The sequence below is a fragment of the Plodia interpunctella genome, chromosome 5, assembly GCF_027563975.2.
Source record: "Plodia interpunctella isolate USDA-ARS_2022_Savannah chromosome 5, ilPloInte3.2, whole genome shotgun sequence".
Classification (NCBI taxonomy): domain Eukaryota; kingdom Metazoa; phylum Arthropoda; class Insecta; order Lepidoptera; family Pyralidae; genus Plodia; species Plodia interpunctella.
In genome coordinates this window covers 11677628-11699211 of record NC_071298.1, presented here as the reverse complement: position 1 = coordinate 11699211, position 21584 = coordinate 11677628, and the positions used below count along the sequence as shown (strand labels likewise).

Below are 21584 nucleotides of genomic sequence, written 5' to 3'. Positions count from 1 at the left end.
TGTGAAGAAAGCGGGTACTTTGTAGTTAATAACTGTCACTATTCTATTCTAAAACAATAAATCCTAAATCCCATGACGTTTATTGTGTTAGTATAGAATAGTAAATAATAAACCTTAAACTGGACTCCAAACCGTGGAGATAAATTATTCTATGGCTTTTCCGTTGGATTTTCTCAAAAGTGTGATTTTCCAAAAATAAATTGCATTAGGTAAGTACATACTTGTGATGAGACTTCAGTCTGTTTTAAAAATCATTATCCCGAAGTTCGGCGGCTCTACCGAGTCGAAACGACCAAGTTCTTCGTTTTCAAATTAATGATCTTAAAAGTTCTGGTATTAGGAAATTAAAGTTAGTGTCAAAAGTAAACCATACTCAATAAATAGTGTTTGCATTCCACATACTTGCCCTACACTCCGCACACACTGCTGCGTGGATGATACAGTTATTTAAACTGGAAACCTACTTTATTCTATTGGTTTATGTACAATAAATAATTTATGTACAATACTTTAATATAAAAATTACTCTATTACTTTATCATAATACAGTTCTTTTTCTTTTGATAATAATTTAGTAAAGAAGTTATCATAAATTCACTTTCACCTACATTACGATCTTACATACGCTTTACGATCTTTTGGCATTTTCTGATATTTAACGTGAAACAGATACTGGGATAAACAGGGAATGTGGTAGCCAATGCTGGACATGCGTCAACTGTACTGCTGGATCGAATTCTTAATCTCGTAAAGAAAAGCCGCCTATTTGCAGATAAATAAATATATTAGGACAAATCACATAGATTGAGATAGCCCCAAAGTAAGTTCTATACTTGTGTTACTAATATACTAACTCAACGATACTATATTTTATAACATATACATACATAGATAAACATCCAAGACCCGGGCCAATCTGAAAAAGATCATTTTCCATCATGACCCGACCGGGGATCGAACGCGGGACCTCTCGGTTCAGAGGCAAGCACTTTACCACTTCGCCACCGAAGTCGTCAAATATATAAACAGATATATAAACAAATTGCTAGACGAATCGATCTATTTTTTATTAACGAAATGTATTGCTAACTCAGGACGGCGAAACCAATTTAATGTGTTTCCGATAGTCGTTGAAGTGCACGGAAGGAAAATTGGAAATTCACTCAGAGATGTGGATTCACGTGGAGCGAGTGTCCTCCACTCGGACGTGTCAAATTAACTGCAGTGGTTTTAAAATGAGGATTAAATAAATTGAAGAGTCGATATAAAACCGCATGTATACAATTACCTAAAGTTACGATCTATCGACATACATTGCTTAGGGGATTGTGAATTTAACTATTCCTAAGATTAGTCGAGTGTGGTGTGGTGATTATCGAATGTGGTGGTCTTAAATTTTATTCAAGCGATACAAAAAAATACTACATTCGACTTTTATTACATTATACGAATTATGCCGGCACCAACGAACCGGTACATTTGACTTAAAACGAGTGAAACTTAAAAATTGCACGTGGAAGCGAGTAGGAAAGTCTAAGTTGCGAAGCGCTAACGAGCGAAGTTGAGCGCTTAGTGTTCAATCACTGTTGCCTGTGGAGGCAAGAGGTGGCTTGTTGTAATTAATTAAGTGGACTACTTTGAGCACAGTGTTCCCTGCCCGAACCGCGCTCCCGTGGGAACTTTGGGATTTTTTCCCAAAATTGTTCGTGTATAAAATCTAACATGAAAAAGAGCCGAAGCGAGAAGGTCTAATTTCTGAATAAATTATTTATTTTGATTGATTTGATTTTGGTTATAATTCACTGAAGTAGATGAGGTTCAAATGCTGACCTAATCAGAAGCAGCGCGCGGCGACCCGGCACTAACACGTTTCTATTGACAGTTATTGCAAATACCTGCTTGATATGTGTATTATGTATGATATGTGTGTTGTATCGAACGGTGTAGGTCACTCAGAGATTTTCATTCAGATTTTTTATATTTTTATTGGAGATTTGTTTTATATGTTTTATACCATAATCGCTCCGCTCCGGGGCTTCGCGCACTCTTCTTTCAGGATAAAAAGTCTTATTCCAGGTAATATTGTACCCGTGTACCAAATTTCATAACAATCCCTCCGGTAGATTTTACGTGACACAGTAACAAACATACACATATACATCCTCACAAACTTTCGCTTTTTTTAATTAGTAAGATTAGTAGGATTGACATTTAACCCAAATTTGTTTGAACTAAGAACTTATATAATTATATATCTATCGTGACCGAGTAGGTTCCACCAGTGGATCAAGGGAATTTTATTTTCTTTGATCTACTAATGGATAATCTAAGTGTCTAATATATGTATTTGAATATGAATTAATTAAATCATTTTTTTTTTATAAATTTTTATCTATTAATCAATTATTTTAACATTGTTTTATATAAAATATACTACTGTAATGACTACATTTGCAATACTCGCTGAGTTGCTATGATAAGAACAAAATTGTACATAACACCTGTATTGTAATTATGACTCATAGTTGGCAAATAAATGTTTGAATCTTGAATCTTGAATCTTGATATAGAATAATTCCCCTGTGATACTCCGATGGATCAAATTTCATAGGTCAGCTTAGCTCAAGAGGAGCAGCTTTACAGCAACTTTATCTAGGGACGATTAGTTTTGCAATGTGACGGAACTAGAATCGTCGAATATTAATTATATTACGGCATTGTATTCATATTAACGCAGTTGTTTTCAACTAGGAAGCGAACTGAAGATCGGGACCCGGATGAACTACATTTTACCACGAGTCATATGAAAAGGACCCTAAAAATAGAAGTTGGATAGAGGAAACCGTGTGGCGTAGAGATCACTTTAAATAAAGCATAGATAGGGAAAGAGCGTTAAGTGGCGAGTGACCCTATATAAGTGAGGAGAAAAACAATATCAGAAGCAAAAGCTAACATTTTGCACCTGAGAGGCGAAACACGTCTCGGTCGGAACAGACAATGGGAAAACAATTTTAGGAGTAAGTTGTGGTGACGACGGGGCAGGGGTAAAATATTGGGAATCTATTCTCTATTTTGACGTCTAGCAATTTGACACTGTCAGAATAAGGTTGAGGACCCCGACATTCAATTACTTGCTTACTATGATTTACTACAATGCGTTGTTACTGCTAAAGTCACATAACTACAACGAGAGTTAGTTACTAGTTTCGTGGTTTAAGAAAAGCATTTATTTACGTACAATTTAAATGCCTTTCGTAATCAAAATCTTTCACTTTTGTAAAAAATTTTGATTTAATAAATTAAATGAAAAAGAGGAACAGAAAACAATATCACATAAATTTAATAAAACAAAACAAAAGTGCGGTCAATAAAATTTATATTTCGATTACATAGTTACCACAGAGATAAAAATTGAAATAATATCAGTATAGTTTACATACGTAACGTTCAATATGCCATGAAGTGTGCCGTTGTCGTCTGTGGCCAGTTCCGGCTAGTCGGCCCAGTAGCTGCTGCTCAGGTAGCTAGGGTTGAGGTAGCTCTGACTGCGCTGCGCCACGGCCTGGCGGGACGCGGGGCTCAGGCTGCGGCTGTACACGGACTGGTAGGAGTGCGCCGGGTACACGGACTGAGACGCCACGGGGTACTGCTGCTGCTGGTACAGACTATCCAAATATTGGGAATTCATGTCCATCACGTGGCATGTCGCGGCGGCCACCGCTACCAGAAGGATTACTAGTTTGAAAATCATATCGACAGGAACGTAGGGACCGTGAGAGAATGATTGTGTGGGATTTCAGTTGGGTTTATATACGGCAAACCGTCATGGATTGATTCTGTGTGATTTTGTTTGTTTATCGATAGTAAATGGAATCAAAAAGTTGGTAAACAAATTTCTATCCGTGAAATTTTAATATTTTATTGTTGGCTGTTTGAACACAATTGTTCAAATATGCAGAAAATGTATCATTATGGAACGACGATGTGAAACGATTACATACTTGTTCGAAATCATAATTGCATGTTATCGTGTACACACGTAGCGTTGAATACGTAACTTATATAAAGTAACTTTGGCAACAATGCCGTTAGTTTGTCTACACGCTCAGTCAGTGATGCTGAACTACTTTTTGTATGGGAGCAACCCTGTAATCGCGGTATTGGATTTTGTATGGAAGCTGATTGTTTTCCACGATTTCGGTATTGCTCCCTTACGTTCAGTATCATGTAATAAGTATGTAAATAAAATCCAATGAATAAAAAGTCATCTTATATCACTAGAAGTACATACATAGTATAAAACAAAGTCGCTTCCCGATGTCTGTCTGTCTATCCCTATGTATGCGTTAATCTTTAAAACTTCGCAACGGATTTTGATGCGTAATATTTTTAAATAGTGTGATTACAGAGAAAGATTTATCCGATCGCAGCCGGGACGGGCCGCTAGTGTTAAATGAAGCGTAATGAATGGTTTACGTTATACATTGCATTCTGTTACGCACAAGCATGTCATTGCTTTCCTGTTTAAAAATAATGCAAACTATTTAAATATTACTTATTTCTTTTCTCAATACGTTGCAAATTGACCGTGTAATAACATTTCAATTACTACTACTTCCCGATACATACAAGTTAGGATTTTAGGTGCGATCATCACTTATGATTGTTCTGTAAATGGTCTAATAATGAGTTCATCTATCTATCATCACCTAAAGACTTCAAACTAACGCTAATCCCGCGCAAAAATATAATTTGGAAAAGGTAAAATGGAATTCCTTTTGTAATAAAAAAATAGCATTTCGAAATCCGGCACTATCTTCCAACGAAGTCGCTTGGGTTTCGCTTCATCGCGCCGGACTATGCCGGACCACGCCAAGCGAAGCGAGCGCGCGAGCGAATCTCGCCCGCGCCCCGCTCGGGATTAGCGTCAGTTTTAACAATCCTTAATTAATTTTGTTATAATTCTGTACTACGGTCATTGAAATATTATACTACCTTATTTCAATAAAGGAAAACATCGTGGGTGAAATACTCTTCATTATTAATTTTAATTTTGGTATGCTCGTAAATTTCGCTATTGTTTTTCACGCAAGTCAAGAATAACACTGGCTGCTCAAAATGGCACCTCGTAAAATAAGACATAAACCCTTGAATATCGAAGTAACGGTGATTTATTTAGTTTAATGTGTTTAATGTATTACAGGATGGTTTCAGATTGTTTTGCAATCCCATTTGCCGCCATTTTGTTTTCACGCGCAGTAATCCACGGGAATTAGCGTAATAGACTCGTCTGAGAGCATTGGTGACAGAAAATATAAACACTGTAGAACACGCTAAGTTGTATCTATCACCGATTTGAAGAACTTCAGATATTGTTGTATGTATTTTTATAAAAATATATAATATTTTTTAGATCCTATTACTCTCTCATTACCATACATAAATACATTTGCATCTACATTCGCCTGAACATTATCAGTGGTGGTGGGAAGCGACCGAACCACATGCGTGAATATTTAATGCATCCGCATTATATATGAATATCACTGTCATAGCAGTGGGATATTAACACTTAAGCAAATAGTATAGAATACAAGACAAAAGAAAATCAATTACCGAGCAGACGAGACTAACAACGTCCTACAACTCCACTCGCTTTGCTCGGGTGTTCATGTGGTTAATTGAGCTCTTCTGTGTAGGTAGGATTAACCTGTATACCAGTCTGCTGGGCTGCATAAAGATAGGGGATTAAATGGAAGTTGAGATAACATGCATCCAGCACTTGATTGCAAGTGTTGGTTTATATTAATTACCATGTTGTGAGAAGGCATTAGGGCATGTAAGAAGACCCGGAAGTCTGTAGAAGAGAATGGATGGTGCTTTTGGCCGCGGCGTCTTCCTAAATAAACAATCTTGTGAAATACACTGGAACATTAATTTGGAATGTATTATTATTACTCGAGTGCGGGTGTGTAATCGAGTGCAAATTGGTTTTCAATAACGAAGCACGCCATTCGAATTGATTTGACTCGCTCGATCGCTTCACGCCAGTTTATTCACTGATTTGATCAAATATCGCGAGTTAAATATATTTTCAATAAAATATGTATACGATTATTATATTAACAATTCGATAAATGAAGGAAAACTTTTTTTGTAAGTATTAGTTTATTTTTTATTAGCAAAAAAGAATACATATAATTTTATATCATCTCCCATGCTATGACAATTACAATATTATTTTAATACTATTTGTAAATTAATTTATTTATAAATATCCCGAAATTTCGTCGCGATTATTGAGTTTTCAGAAACATACAAATCATAATTACTTTTGCACAGCCAGCCAAATAAAAAATGAAAATCTCTCTCAATAAAAACATTGGTTAGTGACAGCCACAGGAGGCGCCGCTGGAACACTTAATAGCTCTTTGTGTAGTGCTGCTGACGAAAAAAGAGAGGTTCCTTTGTTCCCTATCCGATTTTATATTTTTAATTAAATTAAAATTATAAAATCCACAATTTTATATTTTAAATTAAATTATTGTTATATTTATAAATCGGACATTGCTAATAGACACCGCAGTTGCTTTCAGTTCACGATCAATTTCCGAAAGTAAATCGGCAACATACGTCATTCTGACAACCGGCCCGAGAGTCCATACGTCACACTTAGTGACCCGATGTTAGGGACCCTGAGTTATTCAATCCACTATTCATCCTCTGGAATATTATACAATAAGCACAACGTTACAAAGTTACCAATAGTTAATTTGATATTGACAGAAAGAGATAAATTTATTTTAGCTTAAATTATGCTTTATATTTTTTATGAATAACAGGGTCCACAGCCCACCAAGCGCGTTGTCTTGCAGCAAAGTGCCCAAGAGGCAGCATTGCCAATTTGCCTCTGTACAAAAAGCTTCCAGTCCTTTAATCACGACACACCTCAACCAGCCTTTTGAAAATATAATTAAAGAGCTAATGAACAGTCGTAAAATCGTCACTTACGATATAAGCCACATTTCCGTCCCTTTTCTCCTTATAAAATACAATATACAATTAAACGAAAATATTTACACTCGAATACATTTAATAATGTAATAAAATGAATATTCATTATACTTCTAACAACTACACAATTACATTATGTGGTTTAGGAGTTCATTTGAATCAACTAAAATGTTGGTTTTGGCGCCTAATTTGCGGTTTAACTGAATTAAGTGTAACATCCTGGTTGTCCTAATGGTTAGCTGGAATATTTTCTTTGGCCAGTTGTTAACAACTATGTTTTTACTTGAAACAATAAGGTTTAATAAATAAACATACCTATAATATTCCTCTATTCCTATTTAAAGGTTGAATATTACTAACGGTAATCGAACTACAGTCGTAATCATAAGTCGGCCATTTTCAATAACTCGCCTTGGATCAATCTCTGTCACAATTCTGAAAATATATCACTGCTGTTCCGACCCCGTGGAGCTGAGAATGTGTGATTGTACAGTGACCATACACCACAGCCGAATTCATTGCAAATTGGAAAGTATTACCGCCGCATAGATGCCCGTGCATAACTTAACTTGCAGCAGCCTGTACCTTCAACTCTGTGACTAATACTGTTTCGCTTAGTGCAAGTCCGCTTTGAAATATTGCTGCCATTTGAGCCCCATTATTTAACAATTTTGACACAAGCATTATTCCTTATGAAACGAACTTGAAATAACTGAATTTATGGACAGATTGACTAAGAATTGATGTAATTAGTGTTCTGTTTTTATCTACTACTCCTTAAAGAACACGTCTAACACATCCTCTCCATAGTCTTTCCATGTCTACGCGGCCTTCGAGATTAGCGAGTCTGGCTCTGTCTTCCCTTAAGGTACAAAGATAGATCTACATATAATTGTATCTATCTATATTCCTCTTCTTATCAATAGACTTGTGTTTGCGCGCGTGTTTGCCCATCCTCATTGTTCGTTCTGTCCCAAGCGATTCCTTGTTTACCCGCGCTCCGCAGCCTATTTACTGAGTAAACAACTTTCCGCTACCTATTGAACCAATATTATGCTACCCAAAACTTATTATGTAGTTGAGTTGTATGATTGAGCGGATGTCTAGTGAAAATCCTTACATCTTTACATAAAAAGTTATCTGCCGCGATAAACTCAAAAACTGTTGAACGGATTTTCATGCGGTTTTTACGAATAGATAGGGTGATTCCTGAGGAGCGTTTAGGTATATTTTATTACGTTTTTATCCGAGGCAAGCTGGGACCCGTCCCACGATCTTCAGTAGTTGTCTAAGAGATTTTAGGTTCTAGTTTGTTTATCGCTAGCCGTCGCGTGCAGCTGTTGGGCAAATAAAATATATACTGGTTTCCAATTATTGTAGTTCTTATAATTCCTCTGTAAATGGTGCAATAAAGAAAGAATCTATCACTTCACACTATCGGGGACCAGTTCGCCGAACTTGGCGGATTCGGGATTTCATTGCGAGAAATAAAAGCACTCATACAAACTAAGCAATATTCATGTCGGCATCCGTCCGAGTTCGGCGATGGCAGGTAACCGGCATTTTCTAACGGGAGCGGAGATTTTTATGTAACTTTGACGAATGACAAAACTCGACCATTTCATTTATCACACCTGAAGTGACGTCGCGCATCCCAACTGTTACTGACGCTCGAACTAGTTAATTTATAATTGAATCCGAAATGTGGATCCGACATTAAAACTGTTGTGTACAACTTTACTCGATAGGAAATAGCGACTTTAATTTTGAATTCAAAACAGAGGACGAAATGCGGATAGATCTTTGATGGGTCTTTTGAAATAACTTGATAAAATTAATTAATGATCGAGTTATTTGCATTTCCTTCAGATGTTCAACTAACAACGTGTTAAATAAAATGGCTTTGTTTTGACAAATACCCAAAATTAATGTAAAATACGTTTTATTTAAAATAAAACATTAATTGCACTAGCTGTTTGGTATTTTCAAACACATTTATTCAGATAAATAGATTTCTATAGTACGCGAATAAAAAAAAATTGAGAAAAATATACCAAACTCTCACTAAGAACCTATCTATTACTTAGGCGTGTAAAATCCCAGCAAATCATATCTAAACTCATGCAGAGAGTACTATTTTATTCAGAGCTCGAGACTGGGAGCTAGAGAGTATAACTGAAACCCCACGGTGTGGTCGGACTCCGCCGCTGCGCATCGTTTGTTTATGTAGTTCCGTTCCTCAAATATTATATCAATTCTGTTGTTTCATTTGTCGAATATGGTTAAATGAGTTTCTATCATTTCTTCTCAGTATACAGTATATATCTATACTAATATTATAAATGTATAAGTATATTTGTTTGTCCTTCTTTGATGCCAAATCGGTACATTGAAGTCACGTATTCAAATAAGGAAAACGACGAAGTTACCTGCACTTAATATAGTGTGTGAAATAGAGAAGGCAATAGTACATCACTGCATTACTATTGCCCAGGTCACATCGATACGATTATAAGACACATATTTTTTACATGTGTAATTTTCAAATGGATTTAAAAATCTATGGTTGATAATTAACGAGAGCAGCTATTTGTAGTATTTACTAATTACAAATTGATTAAATTTTAAAGGAAAGCTAAGATGTATAGATCGTCTGGCTCTGGCAGTGTGGATACACAAAAGCTATTGTTGACGCAGAATTAGTTAATTGAAACCGACTATAACATAATAATGGATTAAATACATGATAATCCTTATTGAAGTAATGTGTATTATGTTATACCTTTTGTGTTACGAAATTCGAACTATTGATAACTTAACGTTACTTGCGGCTGTAACACACATAACTTAATTGGATTTGGTTTACATAATAACAGTTGATTCAGTTAATAATTGTAATTCCTTCTCGTTACGCTGCTGTATAACACCTCCCTGATGCGCAAGGTGACCGAGATTGCTTCGCTCGATGCGCCCAGTCGAGCTGAAAAATAGGGCTTATACATAACCCCAAAAAAATCAACTCCAGCCAACCAACAAATTATCAAATCATCAAAATCAACTAGTATGTGCCGGTTTGACATCGTCAAGAACAGTGTGAGTGCTGAGGATAACGAACACTGTACTACGTAATGTGCGTAATTCACACTAAAAATAAAATGATCAAACATGTTTATTTATTCTGAAAGTAAAGTTATCAGCATCATACTTCTGACATAATTCTTGCTGTATATATAGAATAACCAATTTTTATACTTTTGGCAAACATTTAATATAAACAAATCAATCGCAGCCCCGCTCAACAACAATTTAGTAAACTCCGCACGAGACTGTATCACATCACAATTTCATGTTCCAAAATGTCAAAACTCCCGGAGGAGGCTCGGCTCACCACGCATTAAATTGGATATAATACTCATACTCACTGAGTACGTAAGGTATACGTTGCGGTTAACGTGAAGCTTATTTTGTTATCTGAAATGGCTAATGTATAAAATTATGTAGCCAACGTAAAGCGATTTTGGTTTATACTATGTAGTGAGATGTGAAATCACAAAATACTTTCTTGGCTGGCAAAGTCAACAAATTGGATTGCCGACGTCTGGTTTAAAATAATTACTTTCATATTTATAGAACAATGAGAAAATTTATTTTACTTTGAAACTAAGGCTTTATTTTCACCAGTATCTGTTTAGTCAGAAGATGTAACACCCAATCAACACTCTCGACCCAAAAGTTAGTATAATTCTCTAGTTAATCTCAATTTAATCTTACTTAACCCACATCACGTATCAAGAGCTAACAAATGACAGATTCAAATCATTTTCGCATCAAGTAGTCCCCTACTTCGTCCTGAGTCCTGATCGATTCGGTGTTTAGTACCAAGCCCATCGGACGCACCCCACGAGGGGTTATCTAGTCTGTAGTAAATGTATTGTCAAGAAAATTGCTATTAGTTCGAATACGACTACTCGGTCGGTATTCCTCAGTAGGATTAGCGACGACATGACAGACGAAATTTGCCTCTATGTCGAACATGAAGAATGTTTACAATATATCGGCGACTTTAGGTTGCAGTCACGCCGATAAAATAACAATTTTGATTTTCATTGAAAGTTGAAACAATGCGTGTATGTAATGGTTACACATTTTTCTTGAGAACAAGAAGAATACTACGGATTTGCACTTCCCGCGGCCGCTATGTGCGCTAGAGCCACCCGATAAGAGAATGGGCCTTCTATACGTCAGCTATAAAATATTCTATAATTACACAGTGGCGGCTGGTTAGGTCTATTAATTAAATGCAAGCGAAGCGCTTGTTGACTTACAGTGAAAGGTCGTTTTGGAAACCACCGCAATTATTGTTTAACTTAATGCTGACCCTTTCAGTACTGATCTGCGGCTGACTTTTCGACATTCTTATATCAATATTAATCGCGTTTCTTAAATACACGAGGACTATTATAGGGTAAGTTAATTAACCAGAATAACGACATTCGAACGAAATAAACATGTATGTTATGGAAACAATTTAACTTTCATTAATGACGATTTATTAATAACATATATTTAACACACGTGACAACCAAAACCGGTCAAAGAATAATGATATTTAGGGACTAATTTGTATTTCAGTAAAATGTGTAACAGCTTTGGGGACAACATTAACACAAACTACACATAGTTTATTGATATATGTGGGTCCTGTGGTTGGTGACTAAGTAAATATAGTAGAAGAAACCCCTAGCGATTATTAGTACCCATAACGAAAACGTTTAACTTAAATTGTTATGCTATGGCGATAAAAATTTTTAAAAAATTGCAACGTGAAATAAAACATACGTAGACTTATTTTAGCACTAGAGGTACACTGTTCATAGTTTAGTACAATATTAATATTTAAAAAATAGATGTAAAATACAGTTAACTGTATGTGTGTGTTATTTTTTTCTATCAGCACTCTAATAGTCTAATTTCTAAAGAAATAATTTGATAAGAATCTTCTCTCTAAGAGTTGGGTAGAAGCCAAGTCGGCAAATCAAACGTGTGAATCATTTGAAGTGGATGATGAGTGAGGCGGTTCAGTACACCGGCCGGACCGTCAGAACGCTACGTGACTCCACAAATTGCATCATCTGTCTCGGCCTCGACATTCAGCGCCGGCCCGTGTCGCGAGTAGGGTCGCCAGCATTTTGTTTCTTCGATAGTTTACCTCGATGATGTCGAAACTTGCTTAAATCAACTGCATACCAAAATCAATATAATATTGTTTTATTTCAATCTATGGTAGATTTATATTTTATTAAACTCAATTGGGTAATAAAATCATATAGTACACTTGAACAGTTTTCTTATTTATATGCCTAGGAAGACTGTAATGAATCGCTTTCTTAGAACTATGTGATGCTGGCCACACTATCGCGATAACGTGAAGATTGAGACTCGCGCAACAAGGTTTAAAAATTTGCGTAAACGATTTACAAATTTATTTCTTTCGTGTGTTGTAAAATATATTACTTAATTACTAAATTTCATGATCCCCGTTGCATGATTTGACATTTATATATTTTGTTTTATGAGTGTGTAACGGTTAACACTGGTGTAAAATTTTATTCAAGTCGCTTGAATGCATCTGACATGACCTCTACGATTACTGCCAATCTTTGGCGTTGAAAGCTTTTTAGGATAGGAATTTAAGAAAACTATATGGTAACCCTCGTCCCGCGGGATCCATACAATCAGTAACAACGGCCAAACTTCTTTCTTTAGTCGGATTACACCCTATTTACCTCGGTCGGACAACACATCTCGGATATTTACAGTTATGTAAGGCAAGGTTGGAAGCTTATCTCCATCCCAAGGTTTCCCTGTAAGCCCATTATATTGATAAATGTGGCCTTTGGGCTACGGGCTTTATATCTGATTTAATGAATGCTTTCCAGCAAACTTTTAAGGTTCCACGCGTCCATTAGGATGGCAGCTCTATAGAGTCTTGCGTCATTCTTCTTCATGTAAATGCATTACGTGAAGAAGAATATTATGAATGACACAAATTACAGCAGTAATAATTACGGTTGTTTCGTTATGGACCAGTTGTACCATGACCATACAAAAATTAACAATTTGTTCACCCAAAGCAAAGCATAGAAAAATTGAATTCGAATTAAATTGAACTTGAATTGTGGAAAACTGAAAACTGCAGTAATCATTCACGTATTTTACTACCACTGAATATAGATACACTCACATTGTTGATAAACATTTCCTATTCTAATGAACCAATATTTCTAAATGTTACAGGTCCCGGATGAGCTAAAAAATAGTCAATAGGATATATCAACAATACAATACAACCTTTTAATTTTTGATTTCTTAGCATCTGTTAGATAGATGGACCACAACTAAAGTTTATCAATATGTACAATGCGCAAGGTGAAAGGAAACAGCGCCGTCAACTCCACAAATAGGTATTCTCTCATTTCACATATCACATTCGCTGGTACTCGCGGCTCCACGCGCAACAAAAAGTACTTTGTATACAAACTTCCTATCTGAAACTAAAATGCCCTATATTTGACCTCTTCTTTTTAGATATAATATGTACCAAATTTCATCAAAATGTAACTTATGTCGGGGCGGAGATAGTTGGATAGCTGGAAGCTCTCCAACACGATATCTCAACACTACAAATGATATCAATCCAATGTTCCGTTTTGACATGAAAGATAAACGAACACAATTTCACGTTCATAATATTAGTATAGACTAGTACGAAGATGACTCGATAATAGAGCATTACGTGAAGCTGTTAGCGAGGTCCGAGGAAGCTGAAAGTTTAATATCGTGTAAGCGCTTATATTGCTTCGTTATCATATAACGGCTGTAATGTGTCCAGTTGCAGGCCTGTTGGAACTGACGGCTCAGATCCCGCCACAGAACGTCAAACACGTTAGATGTGGCTGTATCTTAATCTTGATATAATTTCAGAAGTATCGTCAAGAAACATTTTGCCCGCGATTCCGCTTATGAGAAATTTCAAGAAGGTAGGTTGTGTAGGTAAATCGTGAACAGGTAACATAAAACTTTCGTATTTATAATATTAAAGGAAGATAAATACCAAGATGAGACCTTTTTTTATTGTCGAAAAAAAATCTTGTGTTGTACAGAAATTGTAAGCAACGGCCGCTCTAGCGCCTCGCGTGGGCTGTGGTTACTGCCGTTTCTGTCGAAGTTAGTGGGCGAAATGTTATTGTCACGAAGGTAAATTGAATGTCCAAATACAACTTTGCCATTAAAACTTTTATCTGTATGTCTAAACGTCTATTCTGGAAGTAGCACCACTCGCGTCGTCTCTCTTATTTCTTTTAACGTAATTTGATACGTGTAAAAGTTTGTTCGTTTTATTTGTTTTTCCTTCCTTTAGGATATAACACAGGGATACTATGAGTAATGGATTATCAGTACTCTTTTTATAAATGATATAATATATCAAATCTCGAATGTGCCCTAATGGGTAGGTAGCCGGTGTTGTGGCCGGAGATCACAGGGCTCTTGAAACCTATTTAATTAGAGTCTGTACAGTTTGTACTAAGGTTTGTACAGTCGATTGCATGTTACGTTATACTGCACGAAACAAAAGGCAGCGTTGTTGGCATTGAATTTGGAATGTAACTGTGTAGTGTCGACACAGTTATATTCCAAATAGTATATTAATTTAATTTGCAATGAAAATTATACATAGTATTCACTGGACTCGTTCCAGAACACTATACGAGCGCACGAACGACTTTGTACTAGCCTTAAAATTCCACAACCGAATTTTGGGAGTATACACAGACATTAATGTTTATTTCATTTAGTGGAAGTAAGTATATCATCAATACATTATATATATTTACCGCGTCGTTGGCTATGTAGTGGACGTCATAAAAATATAAGCCTTGCCATATGATTATTTACCTCATTTGGGTAGGGTCTCCTCGCGCACCCGGGCCTGAGAACTCTGCTCCGAGTTGTCATGGTAAGTAGAGAGTAAGTAATTAGAGAACTTAGTTGGGTACTCAGCCATTTAATCTCGACAAAAAATGGTCTCGGCTAGCCAATATAATATAGGTATGCTGCATCACGTTCTCCGAAACTGTTCTTTAACCTATCCTAACCTATGGCATATCTCAACGTACTCTAATTAAAAAAATAAATGTCAAAATTTAGAAAAGTCAAAATAAAATATCGACCCAGAAAAATGTCAAACCCGGGAAAATTTAAGCAACTTATACATTTTGTAAAGATTTACCATTTTGATTGGGAAAATTTCTAACAATGATAGTGACATTTTTTCTGATATATGTGACTGTGGTCAGTAATGGTGTAGACCTCAAAAATATCACAAAGAAGAGATATGCGGCCAAATGGTCTGACCTGGATAGCCGGCCGCTGCCGGAGTGGTATGACAGGGCTAAAATCGGGATACTTGTGTATTGGGGACTGCACTCTGTTCCTTGCTATCGAAGCGAATGGTTCTGGCACTTGTGGAAAACGGAACGTGAGAATAAACATTGTTACATTATTATGTGTAAATGAACAGGCGTTCGTCTCGTAAAGTTTTTATTTAAAGCTACTTTTAGTGATTGCCAGGCCGATTTGAAAATGTATTTTTTTGCATTTTGGAGCCGCAATGATGAACGAGCATGTATATTATTATGCCATCAAGGATTATAAACTCTCCAGGAGACAGAAGGTGCGGGCTGCAGGCCGCTCGTTGTTTGTCACAGCTGCTCTTTGCAAAAGAACTTGAAGAGTACCTATAATACCAATCTCAGATGATTTCAAAACGTTTCAGGGGACGAGTCTGTGACGAATTTCATGGCTAACAAATACCCTCCCGGTTTCACCTACCAAGACTTCGCGCCGTATTTCGAAGCTAATTCGTTCTCACCAAAAAGTTTTGCCGATCTTTTCTACAAAGCAGGAGCCAAGTGAGTGAGTCTGACTGCGAGTGACTAACTGAAATGAAATTGTCCGGTAAAAGCTAAGCCTTAAAGTAAGACTTATCAAAAAAATTACCATTTATTCCTAGGGATAAAAAGTCCCTATGTGTTATTGCAGGTTGTATTCTACCGCTGTACCAAATTTCAAAATAATCACTCCAGTAGATTTTGCGTGAAAGGGTAATAAACAGACATACATACATACATCCTCACAAACTTTCGTATTTATAATATTAGTAGGATAAGTGTAAGTTGTCTATTTCAGGTACGTGATTTTAACAAGTAAGCACTACGACGGATTCACATTGTTCCCTTCCAAGCATTCGCCCGGCTGGAACTCCGTCGAAGCCGGCCCCAAGCGTGACCTGGTGGGCGAGCTGGCGAACAGCATCCGGAGAAAGGGCATGAAATTTGGCGTCTACTACTCCCTGTTTGAATGGTTCAATCCGATCTTTTTACATGATATGCAGAAAGAATTCCAATCGCGTAATTATGTGAACAATAAAATGCGTCCAGAGATAGAACAGCTGATAAGAGATTATAAGCCTTCAGTATTGTGGGCAGACGGAGACTGGCCGGCCTACGACATATACTGGAACTCGACCGCGCTGATAGCCGGGCTGTACAACGACAGCCCGGTGAAGCACGAGGTGGTGGTCAACGACCGCTGGGGCCGCGGCACCACCTGCACTCACGGCGACTTCTACAACTGCAAGAAGAAGTATAATCCAGGTAAGGTTTTTTTTCCTTATTATTAATTTTACATTTACACAAGTTATCGGAGCCACCTTCTAAACAGAATGTACTTGTACCATGAGACTCGGCTCTTTAATAAAATAATGTATACATTATAAAATAAAAATAATTATGGATAAAATATATTTATGCGATTAATATAAACCAAGACCAAAACCAAATTGTAGAATTTTTGTCTGTCTTTCTTGTCTGTATATTTGTACACGTATCACGTGAAACCTACTGTATCGAATTTGATACGGTTTCACAGTTGTATAGCGGATGATCGAACTGAAAATCTGGTATAGGTTTCAACGCGATACGTTGCTTATAGAACTAGAGTTATTGACAATAGTAAGTTATGAGCTGACGCACTAAATAAACGCGGGTGAAGCCGGGAACAAAAGCTAGTTTTTATATAAACTGTTTACCCAGTAAACTAATTACATTAATTCTCATTTTTTAATAATCCTTTACGAATATTTGAACAGTCAAGGTCACCGCCACTGTTTAGTGTACCTTCATCACGCATTAATTTGTACGAGTCTGCTCCTGCGGCCAGAGCTGAATAAATATGCTGAATTATATATGTCAAAAACCAGAAGTTGTTATATTCAATTATACCTTGAAGAACTTCACAGATATGACAATGTTGTATATACCACTTACAGAACTTGTGTTTAGCGTAATCGCATTAGGGTAAAACCTGACTGTATTGACACGTGGAAAATGGTATATATAAATAAAAATCATTATTATCTACATGGTTAGGTGTCTTAGTAATTTTTAATGTACTATAGATATTACTTTATCGGTACATATTTTTGGTGTATTGTTAGGATATCTGACCGATCATAAATGGGAGAATGTGTTCAGCATGGACCGACAGGCGTGGGGCTGCCGGCGGGACAGGAAGGCGAGGGATGTCCTGACCACCCGAGACCTGATCAAGGAGGTCGTGACCTCCGTCAGCCTCGGAGGTAACTAATTGTTGCTAACACGAAATGTATCTAGAATAACTAATATGAGTATAGACTAAATTAATTATAGACGAGTGTCCCGCTTTACCTCTTGTATAAGTATGAGTTTATTTTCCTTGTGAGAGCGATTGAACGATATGACAATGTTTGTAATTTTCTCTATCTACATAAGACTATTCTCTCATGTTGTATGTGTTATTGCTACAAGTCGCCTAAAGCTATCATGTTGTTTACGACTGCCGCCATCGGATGGCAAGTGACCGCCTACACAATAGTGAACTAAATAATTAATCCGTGTGCTGGTTTCCGTGAACCGCCAAGATTTTTTCAGGGAATGTACTTATAAGCGTCCCTCCTACGCTAGAGGGGACCATAGAGAAGGTGTTCCAGGACCGGCTGCTGGGGCTGGGCGCCTGGCTGCGCGTCAACGGGGAGGCCGTGTACGGCACCTCCCCGTGGCGGCACCAGAACGACATCATCGCGAACGATGTCTGGTACACCTGTACTAAAACTAATTATGATGCTAAACACCCCGTCCGGAAACCCCATGATTCTGAGAAAATAATAAGTATTTACGCTATATTCTTGACGTGGCCGCCTGACAATACAATAAGATTAAGATATATCCCTCATTATTTCCTCACCGAAGCATTTGAAATCCAATTGCTGGGCTACAATGGAAAGTTGAAGGTATGTACCATTAACCATGTAACTGGCAGGATCTTGTCCTTTCTCAAAGTACTACTACTCCTTATCATCTCCTGCTATTAAATATCCCTATACTAAATGGTATTCTATTCGATTTTTAATGCTTCAAGTGGCATGTTTATTAAGTAAATAGCTGAGCTGAGCATACGAGTATTTTAATTACTCTAAAAATAAGCAAGATAGTGATTGAAATTCTTTTTAGACGAATGTCTAAATGTTTAAAGTTGATTACACAGAGAGTCAAAAAATTATGTGTAATCAACTCTTAACATTTTTGCTTGTTTTCAGTGGAACACTACAGTAAAACCTTCCCATCTCGCAATCGAACTGCCACCCAAAGTTCATCTGCGCACAGACCATGCTTGGAGTATCAAATTTAATTTGACTACTGACGTCATTGCCATTAATACTAATGTTCCTATAAAACAAAATGTGGAATTAAAAGCATTTAATAGTGTGAACCTTAGAGTATCTAAGGTAGTGGAAAGGACCCTTACTTATTTACCTATATACATAGTAATAGCAACAAATTATTATTAGGCATTCGCTTATTCTCCTATATGAGAGCTGCCAGTGTTGTAAGTGTTGAGGTAGTAAATGATGTTTTGAGCAATGTTAATACATAACTTTATGTATACCGTATGTGTTTGTTGTGTAATACTAAGAACGTGTTTAGAAAGAAGAATGAAACACAAACAACAACTTTTCTTGGCATTATTAATGGAGTGGTTTGCCATTGCCTTCTCCATTTCACACACAAGTTAATAATAATCAACCAGGAAACCTGCACAAGGTTTCCTCACGATGTTTTCCTTCACCGGAAGCAAGTGGTGATCGATGAAAACTACTATATATGAGTCAGATTTGAATACAAACTCATATGGCACGAGTAGGATTCGAACCTGGGACTTTTTGATCCACAGGCGGGCATCTTAACCATTATACCACCACCGCTTCGTGGATTAAAACGTGTGAATAAAATAAAATGGACGTGGGATTTTTATTTATCGGTAGTGACACTAGTACATACACATTGTGTGGCTTTGTGACGACGCGCTGTGCCGTGACGTGGTCGATTGATTCCCAGTAATTGGACGTGAACATTGCGAGCGAGTGACGTAACGAATGGCTCATTATGCTGGGCCGGCTCCAGAATGCTGAAATATCACTGATGTCACTGATGAAACAATGCTATGGATGAATGTACAGGATGTAGGCCAAAGTCTGTTGCAAATTTGTTCTTTGATTTTACTAACATAAACCAAACGTAACACCCCTTTATGTGGACAATCTTGTAAAGGAGGATTAAATTACCAAACAAAGAAATTGAAAAGAAGAAGCCGCTAATCGTCTGGCCGCCTGTAACACAGCTATTAGATCGATCAACAAGTCTCGTTCCCTCCTCACGTGCCGCTCAGCATCTACAGTCTCCGCCGAGGTGGGTGCTCAACGGTGTTATAATGATTTAAAATCGATCTAGCACTTGATTGAGTAGTTTTATAGTTTATTGACGTGACATAAAGGTACGTGATTTTTATATAAAGTTTATTAGATTTTGGAATGCCAATTTTAGTAAATTGAATTCCCAAATGAACTATCGCGACAAACAACACGACGTGCCGGCACGCTACGCCGTAAGCAAATAAGTAATTACACACGCGGTTTATGTTTTGGCAAACTCCAGGAGTTAACAAATCAACAATGGTTCATTATGATTGTTGTTTTAGGATCCGTTTGGTGGTCGGCAGCGGCTACAGGAAGCCTTAAACAAATAGTGAAGAAGCTCGTGTACTAGTACGTAGACCCGTTGTAGCAGTGCTACGACAGCGAGCGTCGTCGACGCATCGACAACTGAAAATGGAAATAACCAAGACGCTATAGATCGCGAACTTTCGCGAAATGTGAGTATGGACTTTTTCACTTCCTAGCTGAGCTGCAATTGTGACAAGGCTGCGGGTTGCTGCGCTATACGGCAATATCAATATGTCAAATTTACTTGTGGCCTGTTCTGCCGCCGTAATCTTTGCTTCGCTTAGTTAGGATGGCGCCAAGCATAAACAGACAAATTCGCCAAGGCCGCCGCAATCGTGGACACTGGCATAGCGCCGCGATGTTGTAGCGTTCCGCTGCGCAGCTAGAACGTCGGGCACAAGCACGTCAACTCTAGATATCTCAGGTTCGACACAAATGTTTAAAGTAATAAAGTACAGTACCATTGAGCTTATTATAGCATAATATATTGGATCTTGTATTAAGGTTACGGCCAACCTTCGGCTACTGCAGGAGTCTTCGCCGATTGTATCACTCCCACCGGATCATCTCACTGGGTCACTTCGCGAGACGAGATTGCTGCTGAACTATTGATAGACGCTAAAAGGTGGGCTACTTTTAAAATTCGAAAGAGAACGAGAAATATGTATTACAAACATAGCACTTCATGTGAGAGACATCTACCAGGCCGTGGATACAAGCCATTCAATAGTCGGGACATGAAACTTCACATTTTCCATAAAGACAAGCAAATTGAATATAGCCTATTGACTGACGGATTCCAAAGGAATTCTTAATATCTCGACCGATGCTGCCCTCAAGGTATATAGTTTATTTTCCTTTCAGAATAATAATGTAAATATTTTTCCGTCTCTATTTATACTTATACACAGGATTTAAGTTGTACCACACTGACTACACTAATGTGTGTGTTTTGACGTTTGGATTTTGTTTTTTACTTTGTAATCTAAAGTTGATTTTGTTTCAGTCTCGCGGTCTACACGAATCGATAGAAAAAAAATAAACGTTTCTTCTTAGCTAATGTAGTTTTAATTAATGGAAATTCAATTTATTATTTCTGGAGAGTATAAACAGATATTGCATATCAGGTATATCGTAATACCCTGTCGTTATTTTATAGTTCTCGAAGATTCGCCATCTCTGTATATCTATAATTCGTTCTGGAATTAAAAGATTTCTGTGTCATACTGGTGTGACAGCGAGTCGGCTCTCTTCTATTCCTTGTTTTATTTTCCAATTACTTTACTTGTTTTGTTAATCTCCGCAAAATTATTTTCTATTAATAAAGTATCTTTTTTTAAACAAGGGGTTCTACAAAATGTAGGTCAACTCAAACAAAGCTGGAAAATGTATACTGCTAAAATAAAATATT

General features: G+C 37.1%; 1 protein-coding gene across 11 annotated transcripts; it reads left to right on the top strand.

The window, feature by feature from the left end:
• The first annotated feature begins 5925 nt into the window (after positions 1 to 5925).
• LOC128670173 (putative alpha-L-fucosidase) lies at positions 5926 to 21584 on the top strand. Of its 11 annotated transcripts, XM_064435983.1 has the most exons (10): positions 5926 to 6156; positions 13312 to 13478; positions 13999 to 14054; positions 14984 to 15031; positions 15851 to 15986; positions 16264 to 16730; positions 17573 to 17713; positions 18045 to 18403; positions 18710 to 18898; positions 19345 to 21584. In XM_064435983.1, the coding sequence occupies exons 2-10, from the start codon at positions 13435 to 13437 to the stop codon at positions 19468 to 19470; spliced, it is 1566 nt and encodes a 521-aa protein (XP_064292053.1). In that variant the 5' UTR covers positions 5926 to 6156; positions 13312 to 13434; the 3' UTR covers positions 19471 to 21584. The 11 variants fall into 11 exon arrangements, with proteins under 11 accessions (XP_064292053.1, XP_064292054.1, XP_064292056.1 ...); XM_064435984.1 differs by lacking the exon at positions 14984 to 15031 and having other exon boundaries at positions 5932 to 6156; XM_064435989.1 differs by lacking the exon at positions 5926 to 6156 and having other exon boundaries at positions 13318 to 13478; positions 13907 to 14054.

What these genes read in the sequence shown, in the direction of transcription:
- LOC128670173 (XM_064435982.1), top strand. Translation starts at nt 15,331, where the DNA reads ATGATAGTGACATTTTTTCTGATATATGTGACTGTGGTCAGTAATGGT. An exon ending in TTCTACAAAGCAGGAGCCAA is followed by an intron (nt 15,987 to 16,263) that starts GTGAGTGAGTCT and finishes TGTCTATTTCAG; the next exon opens with GTACGTGATTTTAACAAGTA. An exon ending in TGAACCTTAGAGTATCTAAG is followed by an intron (nt 18,899 to 19,344) that starts GTAGTGGAAAGG and finishes TTTGATCCACAG; the next exon opens with GCGGGCATCTTAACCATTAT.